The sequence below is a fragment of the Carassius auratus genome, chromosome 45 (assembly GCF_003368295.1).
Source record: "Carassius auratus strain Wakin chromosome 45, ASM336829v1, whole genome shotgun sequence".
Lineage (NCBI taxonomy): Eukaryota > Metazoa > Chordata > Actinopteri > Cypriniformes > Cyprinidae > Carassius > Carassius auratus.
In genome coordinates this window covers 14,937,468-14,951,084 of record NC_039287.1, presented here as the reverse complement: position 1 = coordinate 14,951,084, position 13,617 = coordinate 14,937,468, and the positions used below count along the sequence as shown (strand labels likewise).

At 39.8% G+C, this 13,617-nt stretch overlaps 1 protein-coding gene across 11 annotated transcripts; it reads right to left on the bottom strand.

The window, feature by feature from the left end:
• Positions 1–293: 293 nt before the first annotated feature.
• syt14b (synaptotagmin XIVb) lies at positions 294–13,320 on the bottom strand. 11 transcript variants are annotated; one of them, XM_026233727.1, is made up of 10 exons: positions 13,199–13,318; positions 10,840–10,974; positions 10,518–10,565; positions 7,343–8,524; positions 6,142–6,279; positions 5,831–6,054; positions 4,197–4,634; positions 3,907–4,087; positions 3,689–3,745; positions 294–1,924 (listed from the first exon to the last, which is right to left on the bottom strand). In XM_026233727.1, the coding sequence occupies exons 4-10, from the start codon at positions 8,121–8,123 to the stop codon at positions 1,608–1,610; spliced, it is 2,136 nt and encodes a 711-aa protein (XP_026089512.1). In that variant the 5' UTR covers positions 8,124–8,524; positions 10,518–10,565; positions 10,840–10,974; positions 13,199–13,318; the 3' UTR covers positions 294–1,607. The 11 variants fall into 11 exon arrangements, with proteins under 11 accessions (XP_026089512.1, XP_026089513.1, XP_026089511.1 ...); XM_026233728.1 differs by lacking the exon at positions 13,199–13,318 and adding an exon at positions 13,084–13,192; XM_026233726.1 differs by lacking the exon at positions 10,840–10,974.
• Positions 13,321–13,617: the final 297 nt, after the last annotated feature.

Below are 13,617 nucleotides of genomic sequence, written 5' to 3'. Positions count from 1 at the left end.
GTTTTTTTGTATGCCACTTTTGGTAATAAAAAGTATTTTTTTTTCACAGGACGCCTCTATCTGCTCTTGCCAGACCACATCCGGTCTGTTGGCAGAAGTGGTGAAATTATACATGATGAACCAACTTCTTAGTAGTTTAGTTAAGTCCTTCCAAACTGCACTGAGATATTTCTGAAAACGCATAAATTCTCCATAATATATGAATTCATTTGAATTCCATTATTTAACAGTTTAACTGTAAAGTTGTGTTTCCGAGCTACCACAGTGGCATGCATAACATTACTAAAGATTGCTTAAGCGTTTCTAAATTCCGATTTTATTAAATGTTTAGTGTTCAAAGATTAAAAATGAACCTGAATCAGCATTAACATATGCATTATGCAGCATTAGCTTACACGATACGAAAACAAAAATCATGAGATAAACTGTTCAAATTTCCATCAGTTACATTTAGACATCAGTTATTGTAAAATTAGTTACATTTAGACAGTCTTCAGCAGCCCTACTTTTTTGTACATTCTCATGTTAAATAAAATATTTTTCAATAATGCTGGTGTGAAATAGTCCCTATATCCCTTCATAAAGCAGAATTATGTATGTGGTCTTGCGCTTTGGTCCGATATTTATTCTGAACGTTTCTCTTGATGCTTTAGCAGTTACCATGCGGTGCATATTTGTATTTGCATATTTGCAAGTCAAGTACAAAGGCTAAACCTCAAGTAGTTTCAATGCTTATGCAACTGCCAGTAATTCAGTACAGTTACAGTTATGCTTTGTAGGGAATAAATGATTGGTACAGATGGCAGTGCCAATGGCAGTTGGTCAGTTCAATGCTCTAATGTCGTCATAAGACGTCTTTTTCAGCTTTCCCATCCCAACACTGTGAAAAACATCAGGTCCATTACTGCTATCCTGAGGAAAACAGTCTCTCTAGAAAGTCAACAGCACCTCCAACATGGAGGATTCCTCTACTGTACAAATTCAGTGGGCAAAATGTAGTCTAAATCTCAGTAGGATGCGATTGGAAATTTCAGCTGAATGACACATGACAAAAACCTCCCCATGCGTATTTCACATCAGAGTCCGGTTTGTTGAATTTTAAACACAGATTTGCCATGATGTCCAACATAGATTGGCTTGTTTTGGAAGTAACTGCAGAGTAAGTGGTGCTTCATGCATCAGTATACTATTGAAAAGCAACAATTGACCTAATTTGCCCACCACATTTTGCAGAAGTTTACTTTAGGAATAGTTCACATTTAAAAATCACTCTTCTGTCATCATTTACTCACCCTCATGCCGTTCTTAACCACCTATGACTTACTTTCTTCTATGGAACGCAAAACTTTATTTTCTAAGAATATTCTGAAGATACTTTTCAATATAAAGGGGCTACCAAACCCCAAAAATGACAAGTTGCCAGTCATTTGAAGCCATATGATAGATAATGTTTCATGAAGAAAGCAAGTAAGACGGGTTCAGAGCAACACGAAGGAGTCAATTAGGAAACAACTTTCAATTTAAGGTGAACAAATCCTTTTGTACTCATTTTGTCCTACTAAACCGTCAGATGGACAAAAACCATACTGCATTGTTTCCCTGATCCCCTATGAATTGAGGAGCGTGTGCCACTGGCAGACCTGCTGTCCCTCGGACTCCTTCATCTGGGTCCAGTGCTCCTCCTGTTCCTCTGTGGTGCTGTTGAGGCCCAGAGCGACCCAACCCAACCGCTCTCTCCTCTTCATGCTGCTCCGCCGACTGTACACCGACACCTGCAGGGTGACCTCAGACAGCTGGAACAGCGCCACCTGGAAGACAAATGTTTCTTTGTAGGTTGGGTTGGGCTGGCCACGGCAGACGGAGGTCTTACATTTAGACATCTCTTTCCCTTTGGAGTCCAGCATTGTAAGCTTCACGTAAGTGTCTGATGGAAAGGGAAGGGGAAAAGTGAGTTAGCACTACCTGGTGGTGTTGTTGAGCTCATGCACCAAGTTAAACAAATGAACTATGTTTAGATAGTACTACCGTTCTATTGTGCACTATATATCTATCCTGCATATAATCGCAGAACATTATCACATGACCTCATCATGCATACATTTTCATGCACATACACTCTATACTGCAGCAATAGAAAAAGTAGTTTGGTAGCACACTACTAAAAGCCATGGAGATATTCGGCGAATCATGATTTACACACAAATCATACTACAGTGTGTATTCGCGAGGATTTTCCAAGTATGCATTCAACATTGCACAGCTGCTTGCACAACCAAAAGTACTTTCAGAGGTTTGTCAAAAACATTTGTTGTTGTTGTTGTTGTAAAACTGATCAGTGAATGTGAGGTGAAGTTGCTTTAATGGTGTTTAAATCTAGAAACATTAACTCATCTTTAGGGTAATGAGGTTAGCAAGATGCTAACAACCAGAATGAAAGTTAAACTTACTTTGGCATCACCATTCCAGTTTAAGTTAGCACAAGTAGACTAATACTGAGTATACATGATTCTAGGCCCGATTTTCACTTGCTGAATGTTTTTTGGTAACCGCAGACAAAAGCCCCAAATCTGAGGCCAATCAGTGCTCATTTGAGTGAGCGGCGATTGGATAGTGTGAAATATTAAAGATATTTCCGCTGCTGCCCGAGAAATATTTAACAGGCTAAATATCTGGACCCGTAGGCATCTCAGTCTCTTGCAGTGTGAAATGTGTTTCGACTGGAATTGACATCGGCAACAACCTACAGCCAATGAAAGAGCAAGATATTGAGCAAGGGAAATTTCAAGGGGAGGAGTCGTAGTCTCATGCCATTCCCCGTATCTCTTCATGCACGTGTTTTGTAAACAAGACTGAGTTATCAGGGATTCTTTCTTATGAAATATTGTTTTCTGTGACTCCCAGTTGCCGATCCGTCGTGTAATGTGCAAACCACAGAAACTTCATGAAACCCCAATCAGCCATGTGGAGTGAAAGGAACAGCGATCCAACAGATTTAAAATTTATGTTGTGTATGGCTTTCATTAGAATGCAAACTAGGATTCACTACTGGTGAGTTAGTGGTTTTTAACCACTCATAAATATCCCCATGCCTCTACAACCCTTTGAAACCCACTGAAATAGGTGTCCTGAGAAATCACACTTTCTGCATAGTCTGGCTAATCGGTCGACTGAGAAAAATCTAAGCGTTAGCATTCCCATTCTCGATAGCACTTCTTGCTTGGGACCCAGAAGTATGCCACTGTGTTGAGCCAATGAACTGAGCCATAAATGTCATGTGACAAATTATTCTAGAGCTAGAACCACAGGAAAATAACATCCAGCAGTGACTAACACGACCATAAAAACTGGCCAAACCTTACCTCCTTGGTTTGCTGACATGTCTATTAACTCTGGCTAGTAGCTCTTTAAAGATATGACAGGAGGGCAACATGAACTCACAGCAGATTTTGCATACTTTAAAACACTGTATTGCCCTCCCAGCATGATTCGGGGTTAATTTACTATAGACCTAGGTCAAGACATTTTAAATGTATTCTACAGGATTCAACAAATCAGCAAAGAAGAAATAGTGAACACATACACTGCAAGACTGAGCACAGTAAAATGTAGATGCAGTTGAGTAAAGCAGACAAAAGTAGGAGAATGTTAAATGGGTGGTTTTAAGCTTTCGACATGGCAGTAAACTTACCTCTCATTATATACAGTTGCCCACTAATGAAGCGTTTTACACAACAAAACAGGCCAACTACAGGACAGGACACAGAAAAAAGGGAATGTGATAGAAAATAGAGTCACTGATAAAAAGAGAGCAGTTCAATTACAAGCAGAACACAGGAAAAGAATGCACATGCATGAAACAGGTTTGCTTTTAAGAGGATTAAGCAGGTGGACTCCTGCATTTCTTACTGGGCAGTTTATCGGTGGCAGAGTTTTTAAAATGGCTGCCTTTAACAACTTCGGCAGACAGTCTTCCTGTGGTGGAGTTGTAGAGGAGACCCAACAGAAGCTCTGGAGTGGAGGATTCACCAGTGGAGTGGTACGACAGAGCTCCCGCGCTACGAGAGACACTCACCACTGAACCACAGCCCTGAAATATAGTGAGATTAATGGATTACCGTTATAAAATGGATAGTTCTGACTCTGAAATCGGATTGGCTATGGAAAAAGTATACCGCATGTACGCAAACACTGCTTACAGGAACGGATGTGCCAGGTTCTAGTGTAACAGGCAGAGCAAGCTTGCCCTGCAGATTGAGTTTGGTTAAGTAGAACACCTTCTCGCCTAGGACCTTCTCCTTCTTCATGCGCCTCACACTGTAGAGACGGAACCGGACTGCATAGTCCCCCAAGGCCTCCTTCTCAACACATGAGAACCGAAACGTCTCTGTGAAGACGGGACAGGGTCCCTTCTGCACTCCTGTCTTGGCCCTCTGCTTCTTGGTGGGCAGTAGAACCAGGTGGACCTGCCAAGAAATGTTCCCTGTGCTCTTTAGGGTTGGAATATCTGTGGCAGCGGTCACCGTCACCGCAAGCCGTTGTTCACTGGGGTCATATTCAAATGCCACATCCAGTGTGCCATATTTCCCCAGTGCCTCTGGTTCATATGTTTCTGGAAGGGGTGGGAGTAAGCTGTCCTGTGAGAGAAAGGGAAAGATGGGGCAGATGGGATAGAGGAAATGGTAATTTATGGATCTGCATTTAGAAAGTAAACAGGTCAAAGTTCTTGAGGGTGCCTGTGTTGGTTACAAGGTGGTTCTATAAAGATCATTAAGGAGGTCATATCATATTTTTAGTTATCTTATTCGTCTTGATGTCATAATTTTCTTTTTTTATGGACGTTTTCCAATCTGCCCATTTAGTTTGGCATCATAATCCACTCCGAAATGTCACTGAAACGGTTAATTAATAATCAGGAACCTTTTTAAGAATAAAGGTTAGCAGGACGCTTATGCAGAGAGGTAGGTGCTAAACCAACATTTGGCTAACTTTTTACGTTTTCCAATAGCAAAATGAACACGGATAGTTCGGAAACACTGAATAGTCATCATTGGTAGGTATGTGAATGGTCATGTTTTGAAATGCATCAATTTGACATCAGAAAGTTATCATAGTTTTGAATGCTATGCTTTCAATAAATGCTCTTTTTGGACTGGGAAGTAAGTTTTGAATACTGAGCATTACTGTATACAGCACTATGAAATTTCATTTCCATAGATCAAGGAATATGATTCCTCATGATATGACACACACCAAAGAAGCCTGGCTTCACGTATAGAACAAGATGTCTATGTCAGTATTCAGGCTTTTAGTGTCTCCAATCACAGGCAAGCTCAAATGCAAACTTACCAGATGTGGCCAGAATGAACCAAACCCCAGCCTGAGAATCCCTGAACTGTCCTTCTTGCTCCTCATAATTAAAACCATCAGTGAGATGACTCATGTGACAATGAAATGAAATTTTAATAATCAGCTGAAAACATTACTTCACAAGAGTCTTAGAGAGGACACTAGTGAATGGGAATCCAAACAGACAGGGAAGAGTTTATCAGTTTGGCATTGCAAAAGCATTGTTGTGGATGAACACACAGACTCAAATAAAACAAAATGGATTTAAAAAAAAAAAATCTCATGTCAAAAAACATGGATTTGTGAAAAAAAAAACCTTTACAAATATTGGTTTACATTAACTACAGTGTACAGCTCTCTTGGAGACATATTAACAACACTTTGTGTGGATTTCAACAGTTTCATTGGTGAATAAGAGCATCGGTAGGTAGAGCCGTGATTCTCATAGAAGAACACACCGGAAACGACGGGCCGAGTCGCTCACCTCCGGGCCCAAAACAGCGGTGCTGTCACTGGGTGCGTCCTCTTCATAGCCCTTATTCAGGTAACTCTCTGTGTCCTCAGCGTCTTCACTGGCCTCACTGACCTCACTCCCACTGCCCTCTGCTGAGTCACTGCGGCCCCTAGAGCCACTCTTGAGATCGTCTTTGTCCCGGTACGGTGGAGGCTGAAGTTCATTCAGGGAACTTGAACCATTTTTCCTTTTAACTGAATAGTGAGACAAAAATGTTAAAAGATTACATCCCAAATACCACATAATTAAGAGTGTTTCATCAGTTAGATGGTGTACAATACCCTGCTCAGCAGAGGCCTCACTGCTGCAATCCTCATTCTCAGTATCTTTGTTTTTCCATCCACTTTTCTGCTGATCCTTGTGTCTTTTTGGACTTTCGTCTTCACTCTCAGATGATCCTTTCTCTGGACAACCCCCATCTAAGAAAGAATGGAGATCTACAATTTCAGATTCTAAAAATGCTCTAAAATATCCTACTGTAGACCTTTTGCGGATCAGGGGTATGAAAAAGGAGACGGATATTTTAAGATTTCATAGCTACCAGCTTCAAAAAGGAAACACACACACACACACACACACACACACAGCATAAAATAACATCTTCATGATTGATGTGATAGATTCATATGGAGTACAAGAGGCAGAGAAGAGACAGAAAAATGCGACAGATAATAATCTTGTGAATTCTCCCCAGATGCTTGCATCTAGCCTGCATTAACATCCAGTATTCAAAAATTCCTACTTTTGTGTTTGATGAAAAAAAGAAACAGCTTTAGCAAGCTTTGGCACAACATGAGAGTGACAGAATTCACCAGAAAAAGGTGAAGTGTGTAATTTTTGAGACAAAACTACTGGCTCTAAACTCAAAAGTAATAACTGTTTCCAACTTAAATATTTGTAATTATCAAGTGTTCTTTAAAGTCTTCAGTAGCTTAAGTAAGGTGTATTTAATTAAGCTTGAATGTCAACTATGCTGGAAGATAGATCTCCAGGCACAAGACTGAGCAGGTTATGTCATAAAGCAGTGGTTCCCAAACTTGGTCCTGGAGTATTTCCAAATCTGCATATTATGGCCGCATTCACCTTATGGTCCAAGAGACCCAATGACAATTTTTTCCATCCATGTGGCACAACTCGGATATGATCCACTGACATGTAAGCAGGAAAAAAGTGAATGGATTCTGGTACTCTCAGATCGGGTTGGGGTAGGGGGTACTCTGGGATCACGTCTGGGAACCACTGCCATAGAGAAACCTAGCTGGACACCAGGATCACATGACTATTATCCTGGTTGTTCTTCCATTAACGGCCCTGGTCAGGAGTAAGACAGCAAGTATTATAAAGAGAAAGGTCCATTTGTGTGTGTCCTTGGTTGAAACCTAGTGTGGAACGAAGGGAGCAATGAAAAATCAAAGAGAAGCAGAGAAATAGAACCATCCCGTTAGAAAAGCACAACACAGCAAGTCCAGCATCCAGTCTCACCTTTACCTCCTTTGTCTTTTTTTCTGCCTGTACCATCTTCCTCAACACTACTGTGCTCTGCATTGTTTTCATACTTTGATGCTGTTGTATCAGTATCGCCAGACATTTCCTGAGAATCCTGCTTCTTCTGACTATTACCCGGGTGCATCCCATTAGCATTTTCATTGTGGTGGTCACCTTCATCCTTGTGTTTGCCAGACGAGGAGGTGTTCTCTTCCTGGGCGACAGACTCTGCCTCTTTTGATGCTTGGTCACTGTTCCCTTTATTGTTGTCTGAGGTCGGAGAAAGGCTTTGTGGTTGGTTTGGGTCCCTCTTTTTACGATACCAACCTTTAGCAGGGGTGTAAACCCACTCCCACTCCTCCTCCTCAGCTCTTCTTGCTTCCTCTTGCCTTTCTTTTTCCCTCTTTATTTCCTCTTCATCTGTTTCAATAGTCCACATAGAGTTCTTTTTCGATTTTCTGCTCTTTCGACCTTCTCCTTCTCCACTGTCTGCAGCATTACCCTCTGTCTCCTGACGCTTCAGCCTGCTGGTCCTCTTCTCCTTTCGGATGTCTTCAGAAGAACCCAAATCCTCTTTCCTGGATTTGTCATCCTCTTCAGTCTGTACTTTGTTGATGATCGTATTGACCTGCTCCGTTAGCTGGTCACTGACAGTGTAGGTGACGTCACTCACTGCAGAGGACAAATCGTCCACGGCAGTTGAGACGGTGTTTGAGACCGAGTCCAGGAGGGAACTGACAGAAGGAAGGCTCTGTTGGAAGCTCTTGAAAAACGCCATTGCTTTGTGCCTTTGGTGTGTCTGCTAACTGACCACAAATTCTGTTGAAGAGTCAGCTGGCACATTAATCATTAGGATCTTTCACCAGTAACAATGTGTTTGTAAGCATGTCATATTTAAGGAATATAGCATAGTATAGCATTTCTTAGACCCATTTAAAATTTTACAAAGCCTGCTAACCAGGATTTGACACATGGCCATATACATGCAAACAGTGAATGCATTCATTGAAAACTCTTTTAAGTATTTACCTTGCAAACCTTTGTTACAACTTTCAAAATGTGGCAGATCACTGCTTGGGCTCTCCACTGACAGCTTGCTGCTGAGGTAAAGAAAAAACAGAGCGATCACGGCCATGAAGAAAGCAATGGAGGACAGGACACCTAGCAGTTCAGGAGATACTAAAGGAAAAAAAGAGAAAGAGAGAAAGAGAAAGCATAGGGTTGGAGGATAAAAGCTGAGAAAGTAAAGGTCAAGAGTTGAGAATTTGATCCACCTAGATAACAGACAAGCATTGTAGATGGTGACGGATGCTATCGTGAGGTATCAGAACCTTAGTCTCATTTCCTTTAAGGAAAAGTTAGTCGCAGAGTCAATGTGGTGCAAATCACACTGCCGTGTTACTTTGTGGTTTTATTAAAATGGATGGATGACTACCCTTTCAGACAGTTTGATGCCCTCCATATATTGCATAAGATCACTGAGAGCAACTGCTACTTACTTAGAAATTAAATCCTACATTATTCTTGTACCCTATAGATCATTCTTAAATTTAAATTTTAGATAAATTTATGCATTTAGCAGGCGCTTTTATCCAAAGTGACTTACAGGGGCATTCAGGCTATCAATTTTTACCTATCATGTGTTCCCGGGGAATCAAACCCCCAACCTTGCGCTTGATAAGGCAATGCTCTACCAATTGAGCTACAGGAACACTTACAAGTTAAATGTATAGACCAAAATAATGGGGGACCAAAAGTTATGACCACTATTGAAGATGCTTCTATTTTGCATTGTACGATTTAATATGCATTTTTTTAAAAAGTATATTCATATATAGTAAACATCTACATTTCTTATTCAGATTATGTCATAGCAAAATAGATGAATACAAATACTGTTTTCAAAGTGGTCACAGATTTTTGCACTCCATCGATGACAGAATGTTAAGTTTAACACATTATTAAGCTGTTCATATAGACCTTTCATGTGTCTAGGTTTCAGATACTTAGAAAAGATTTGAATATAAAACTTCAATATACCTCCTATTTAAACATGAGAGTAAAACACAGACTTACTCTGCTTACCTCAACAGATCATGAAGTATACACTCGCTACAGTTTATTTAAACCAAACTCTGCTTTACGACCAGAAAGAAATAAACAGTAAAAGCACTCAACACTCCAGCAAACATTACCAGAATCTGCAGGTAACAGGAGTCCTTCGATATCTCTTAAATCCAATAATCTCTTTGTTTAGTCAGTATGTAGACAACGATACCTTTATTTCTCGTCTGCCAATGTTTTTTATTCCTCATAGATCAGTTATGTTTAAAAGGGTTGCCTTCCATCTCTTGCAATGAGTGAATCTATAGCACTGTCTTCAATCTATCTCTCCCAGTGCTGAATAATTCACTAGTCTAAGGTAACTAGATGCCCCTTCACACTTTGTGCACACAATACCACTGGACCTTCCATTGGAACCTACCCTACATTAACCTGAAACTGGATTGACTAGTATATAAGAGGCAAACACATGACCACATGCTAATTGGACCATGGATAGACAGGGATATCATGGGGCTGACAGATTATTAATACAGAATAATTTTGAAGATATGTTCCTAATAAACTAATTAGTGCTCACTTGAAACACCACCAAGTTTAGAGTATAAAAGCACTGAATGGCAATTTGTACTGTACATGTAGAAAGATACTGAAAATATCTTTCTACTTGTACTTCACAGTATACAATTTAGATCTACGAGTTACCCCATGATGTGATAATGCAAGCAAGTGCAAATTTGCTAATCCATATGAGCTCAAATCCCATGAGGCAAAGCAACTACGCTTAATTTTCCCCTTTGCTCTGTGGCCGTGACAGACGGAGACAAAGACATGCTTATTTAAATATCAGCCACTAAGTAGTAGAAATTGTGTTGTTTACACAGAGGTCTTCCTTCTCATGGTAACGCAATCCTTTGTCGTGAATTAATAATGACGCTTGTTTTTGTTCACCAAACCTGATAGGTCATTCATAATTGATAGAAGTGTGGGACAAGGGAGGTGAGGGGGTACAAAAATATTTTATCTGTTAAAAAGGATAAAGCAGTAACACAGTTAATATTCAGGAGCAACTGGTGCATGCTATCATGGATGAGGAAGATGCTCTCACCTCTTCTAGCGCAGATGAGTTCATGAACACCACAGCTCCGCCCCCCACCTGAGGACAGGAAACAGCACTTGCAATCAAGAAAGTGCCTACTAACGCTCTTTGACGTCATCGACTTGACATTCATATTCTACATGCGCACTACGGGGACACAGTTCAAAATAAGCAGCTGTTAAAATGTTGCCGGTGACAGTCCGATTAATGATGATGCATATCTCTCTTACACGCACTTGTGACACTGTCACGTGTTTAAATTCACTCAGTATGAATTATGATGATTTTATGTATATTCGAGTTGTATGGATTTACATGAAATTCCTCTTACCTGTTTTAATGTGTGTATGTCTTTAAATGAGTCTGGGTCTGCCTGTCATGAGACTGATCACATGACAGGAAATAGGAAATGGACAGAATGGCAAGCAAGCACTCTCCCTGCATCCCAATGTTCACACTATCCACCCTAAATAGTAAGTGAGATTAGAATAAGTGTGTACCAAAGCATAGTATGCTGAAAAGAGTATGCAAGAAGTCCCTTGATGGTCTACAACCTCAGACAGATTTTTGAAGTGTGGATCTGTGCACGCGCTAATGGTTTATAATACCCACAATCCATTGCACTTTGACGAATGATTCGGTTGAGAACTACAAACATGGTGGTTGTGCGCGACCTACGGTTAAAGGTGCTGTAGGGAACTTTTGTAAAAAAATATTTTTTACATATTTATTAAACCTGTCATTATGTCCTGACAGTAGAATATGAGACAGATAATCTGTGAAAAAAATCAAGCTCCTCTGGCTCCTCCCAGTGCTCCTATTGCCATTTGCAGAAATACATCGCTCCCGTTAAAAAACAACCAATCAGAGCTGCGGTCCGTAACTTTGTTTGTGTTCGAAATGTAGAAAAATTAACATAATAAGCGAGTACACCATGCATCCATTTTCCAAACCGTGTTTTTAGCTTGTCCTGAATCACTAGGGTGCACCTATAATAAGTGTTTATATTCAGACTATTTTAGATTGCTTCGGGGATACCGCGGCGGAGTAACCCAGTACCTTTGTGATTCTTCATAGACATAAACAGAGAGAAGTAGTTCCGGCTACGATGTTCTTCCGCAAGACGCAAGCAGTCCTGTTTATTAACCGCTAGAGCATCAAAAGTTCCCTACCGCAGCTTTAATATTCAAAATATTAAATGAGTTTTAAAAACAAGTTTTAATTTATCTTTTTTAGCTATAGTTTTATCTGTGGGTGAGCCACTTGCTATAAAATCTTCCCATCTTTAAATCAGCTGATCTGGTCACCAAACTAAACTTGACTGTAAGGATGTAAGGAAGGAAGATTTCTGAGATAGTATTGATATTCGGGCGTACACATCTGCCTCAATATCTATGCTTGTTACGGTCCTGCTTGGTTATACAGAACTGCAGGCTGATAATTACAGCACGGACTTCCACTAGACTAATGGATCAGGTTAGCTGAGTGAACTAAGCCGATACCACAATGTATCCCAGTCTCTGCTGTGCTGAATTATTTTGCTATGTTTTTAATAATAATATACATATACAAATGTGTGTGTGTATATATATATATATATATATATATATATATATATATATATATATATATATATATATATATATATACACACACACACACACACACACACACACACACACACACACACACACACACACACACACACACACATTTATTTATGATACTTTTACACTAACTACTGAGACCTGACAACTTCAGTTCATGGTCATTGTTTGGAGGGAAAAGATCAACAATGGCAAAGTTAGAAAAATAGGAATGGAAGTCACCGAATTTACAGTCTACACTTTAAATACAATTTCACCATATTATTGTCAGTTTCTTTAGTTAGAGTTGAATCTGGCATTTAACACTTTTATTATTCAAGATAACAAGCTATTTAGATTATTAAAAGTGTCTTTGGATTTTAACAGAATGCGCTTTCAGATAATTATCTGACCATGTAAGCTACTGGTCTTCATAAACGCACTACAATATATATCATGGTATTGCCATGTTTTGGAAAGGGTAATTATATGTATCAAGTTTATCCAGTACCATATTATTAAAGCAATAGCATATTTAACAATTTTTTTTAATGACACTTTATTTATTATTAATATTATTTATTTATTTTTTACTGATGGCAAATCACACCAGATGACAATGTATCCGCGAGTAAGCCATCTTGTAGTATTACAAATACTTCATTGGACCACCTGGAGGGTCAAAGACACGAATAACAGATGGAGACGGCTCACATGCTGCTATAAACACACTGGTCATTTCATAACGCGATGACATAATATCAACAAACAAACAAACAAACCATGTTATAAATCCAGGATTTTGCCCTCGTTGCTCATACATTTTTTTCAATGACTTTACCTAATTTTAAAAAGCGTTATTGTGTTGCATTTAGCTGTTATTTCATGCAATACGCTTAATTTATATGGCTGTGTCCGCATTAGCACAAACCAGCTAGTGACCAAAATGCATTAAAACTTACACTTAATCATATAATTAATTCGCTTACGTTTAACATCCCTAATCGTCTCGCGCAAAAGTACGTTCAGACCCATTCCGTTCTACGTTGTTAGGTATAAAGATCACGGTGTACTCTACCCACGCTGGTCAGTGATGGTACTCACCCTCAAACGCCATGATGCTGTGAATGGGACGTGATAAGGGGTGGTGTAGAGAGAAAGTGTTTCCATGCTGTGAATAGGGAGGAGAGAGTGTACTGGGACAGTGATGCATGCTGCAGCGCGCGAGACAAAAACACAGGCTACACTGTAAAAGTGACAGCGTGCAATTTAGAAGCTACTTATCATAACGCTAAAAAATGAGCCGTGTTAGGGGGTGAACTGAGGTAAGCTGGTCGCAGCTTGCAGGTGTGCTGCCCAGTGCCGAGATTCTGAACTTCCCCCATGTAGAAATCCTATATAGAAATGATAACGTTGGCTTTAATTTCGTTTGAGCTACTTTTTATCTATTCACAGTAAAAGTCTGTTTTCAGAAGTGGGATTTAAACCCACGCCTACATTTGGAGACCGGAAACCTCAGCAAC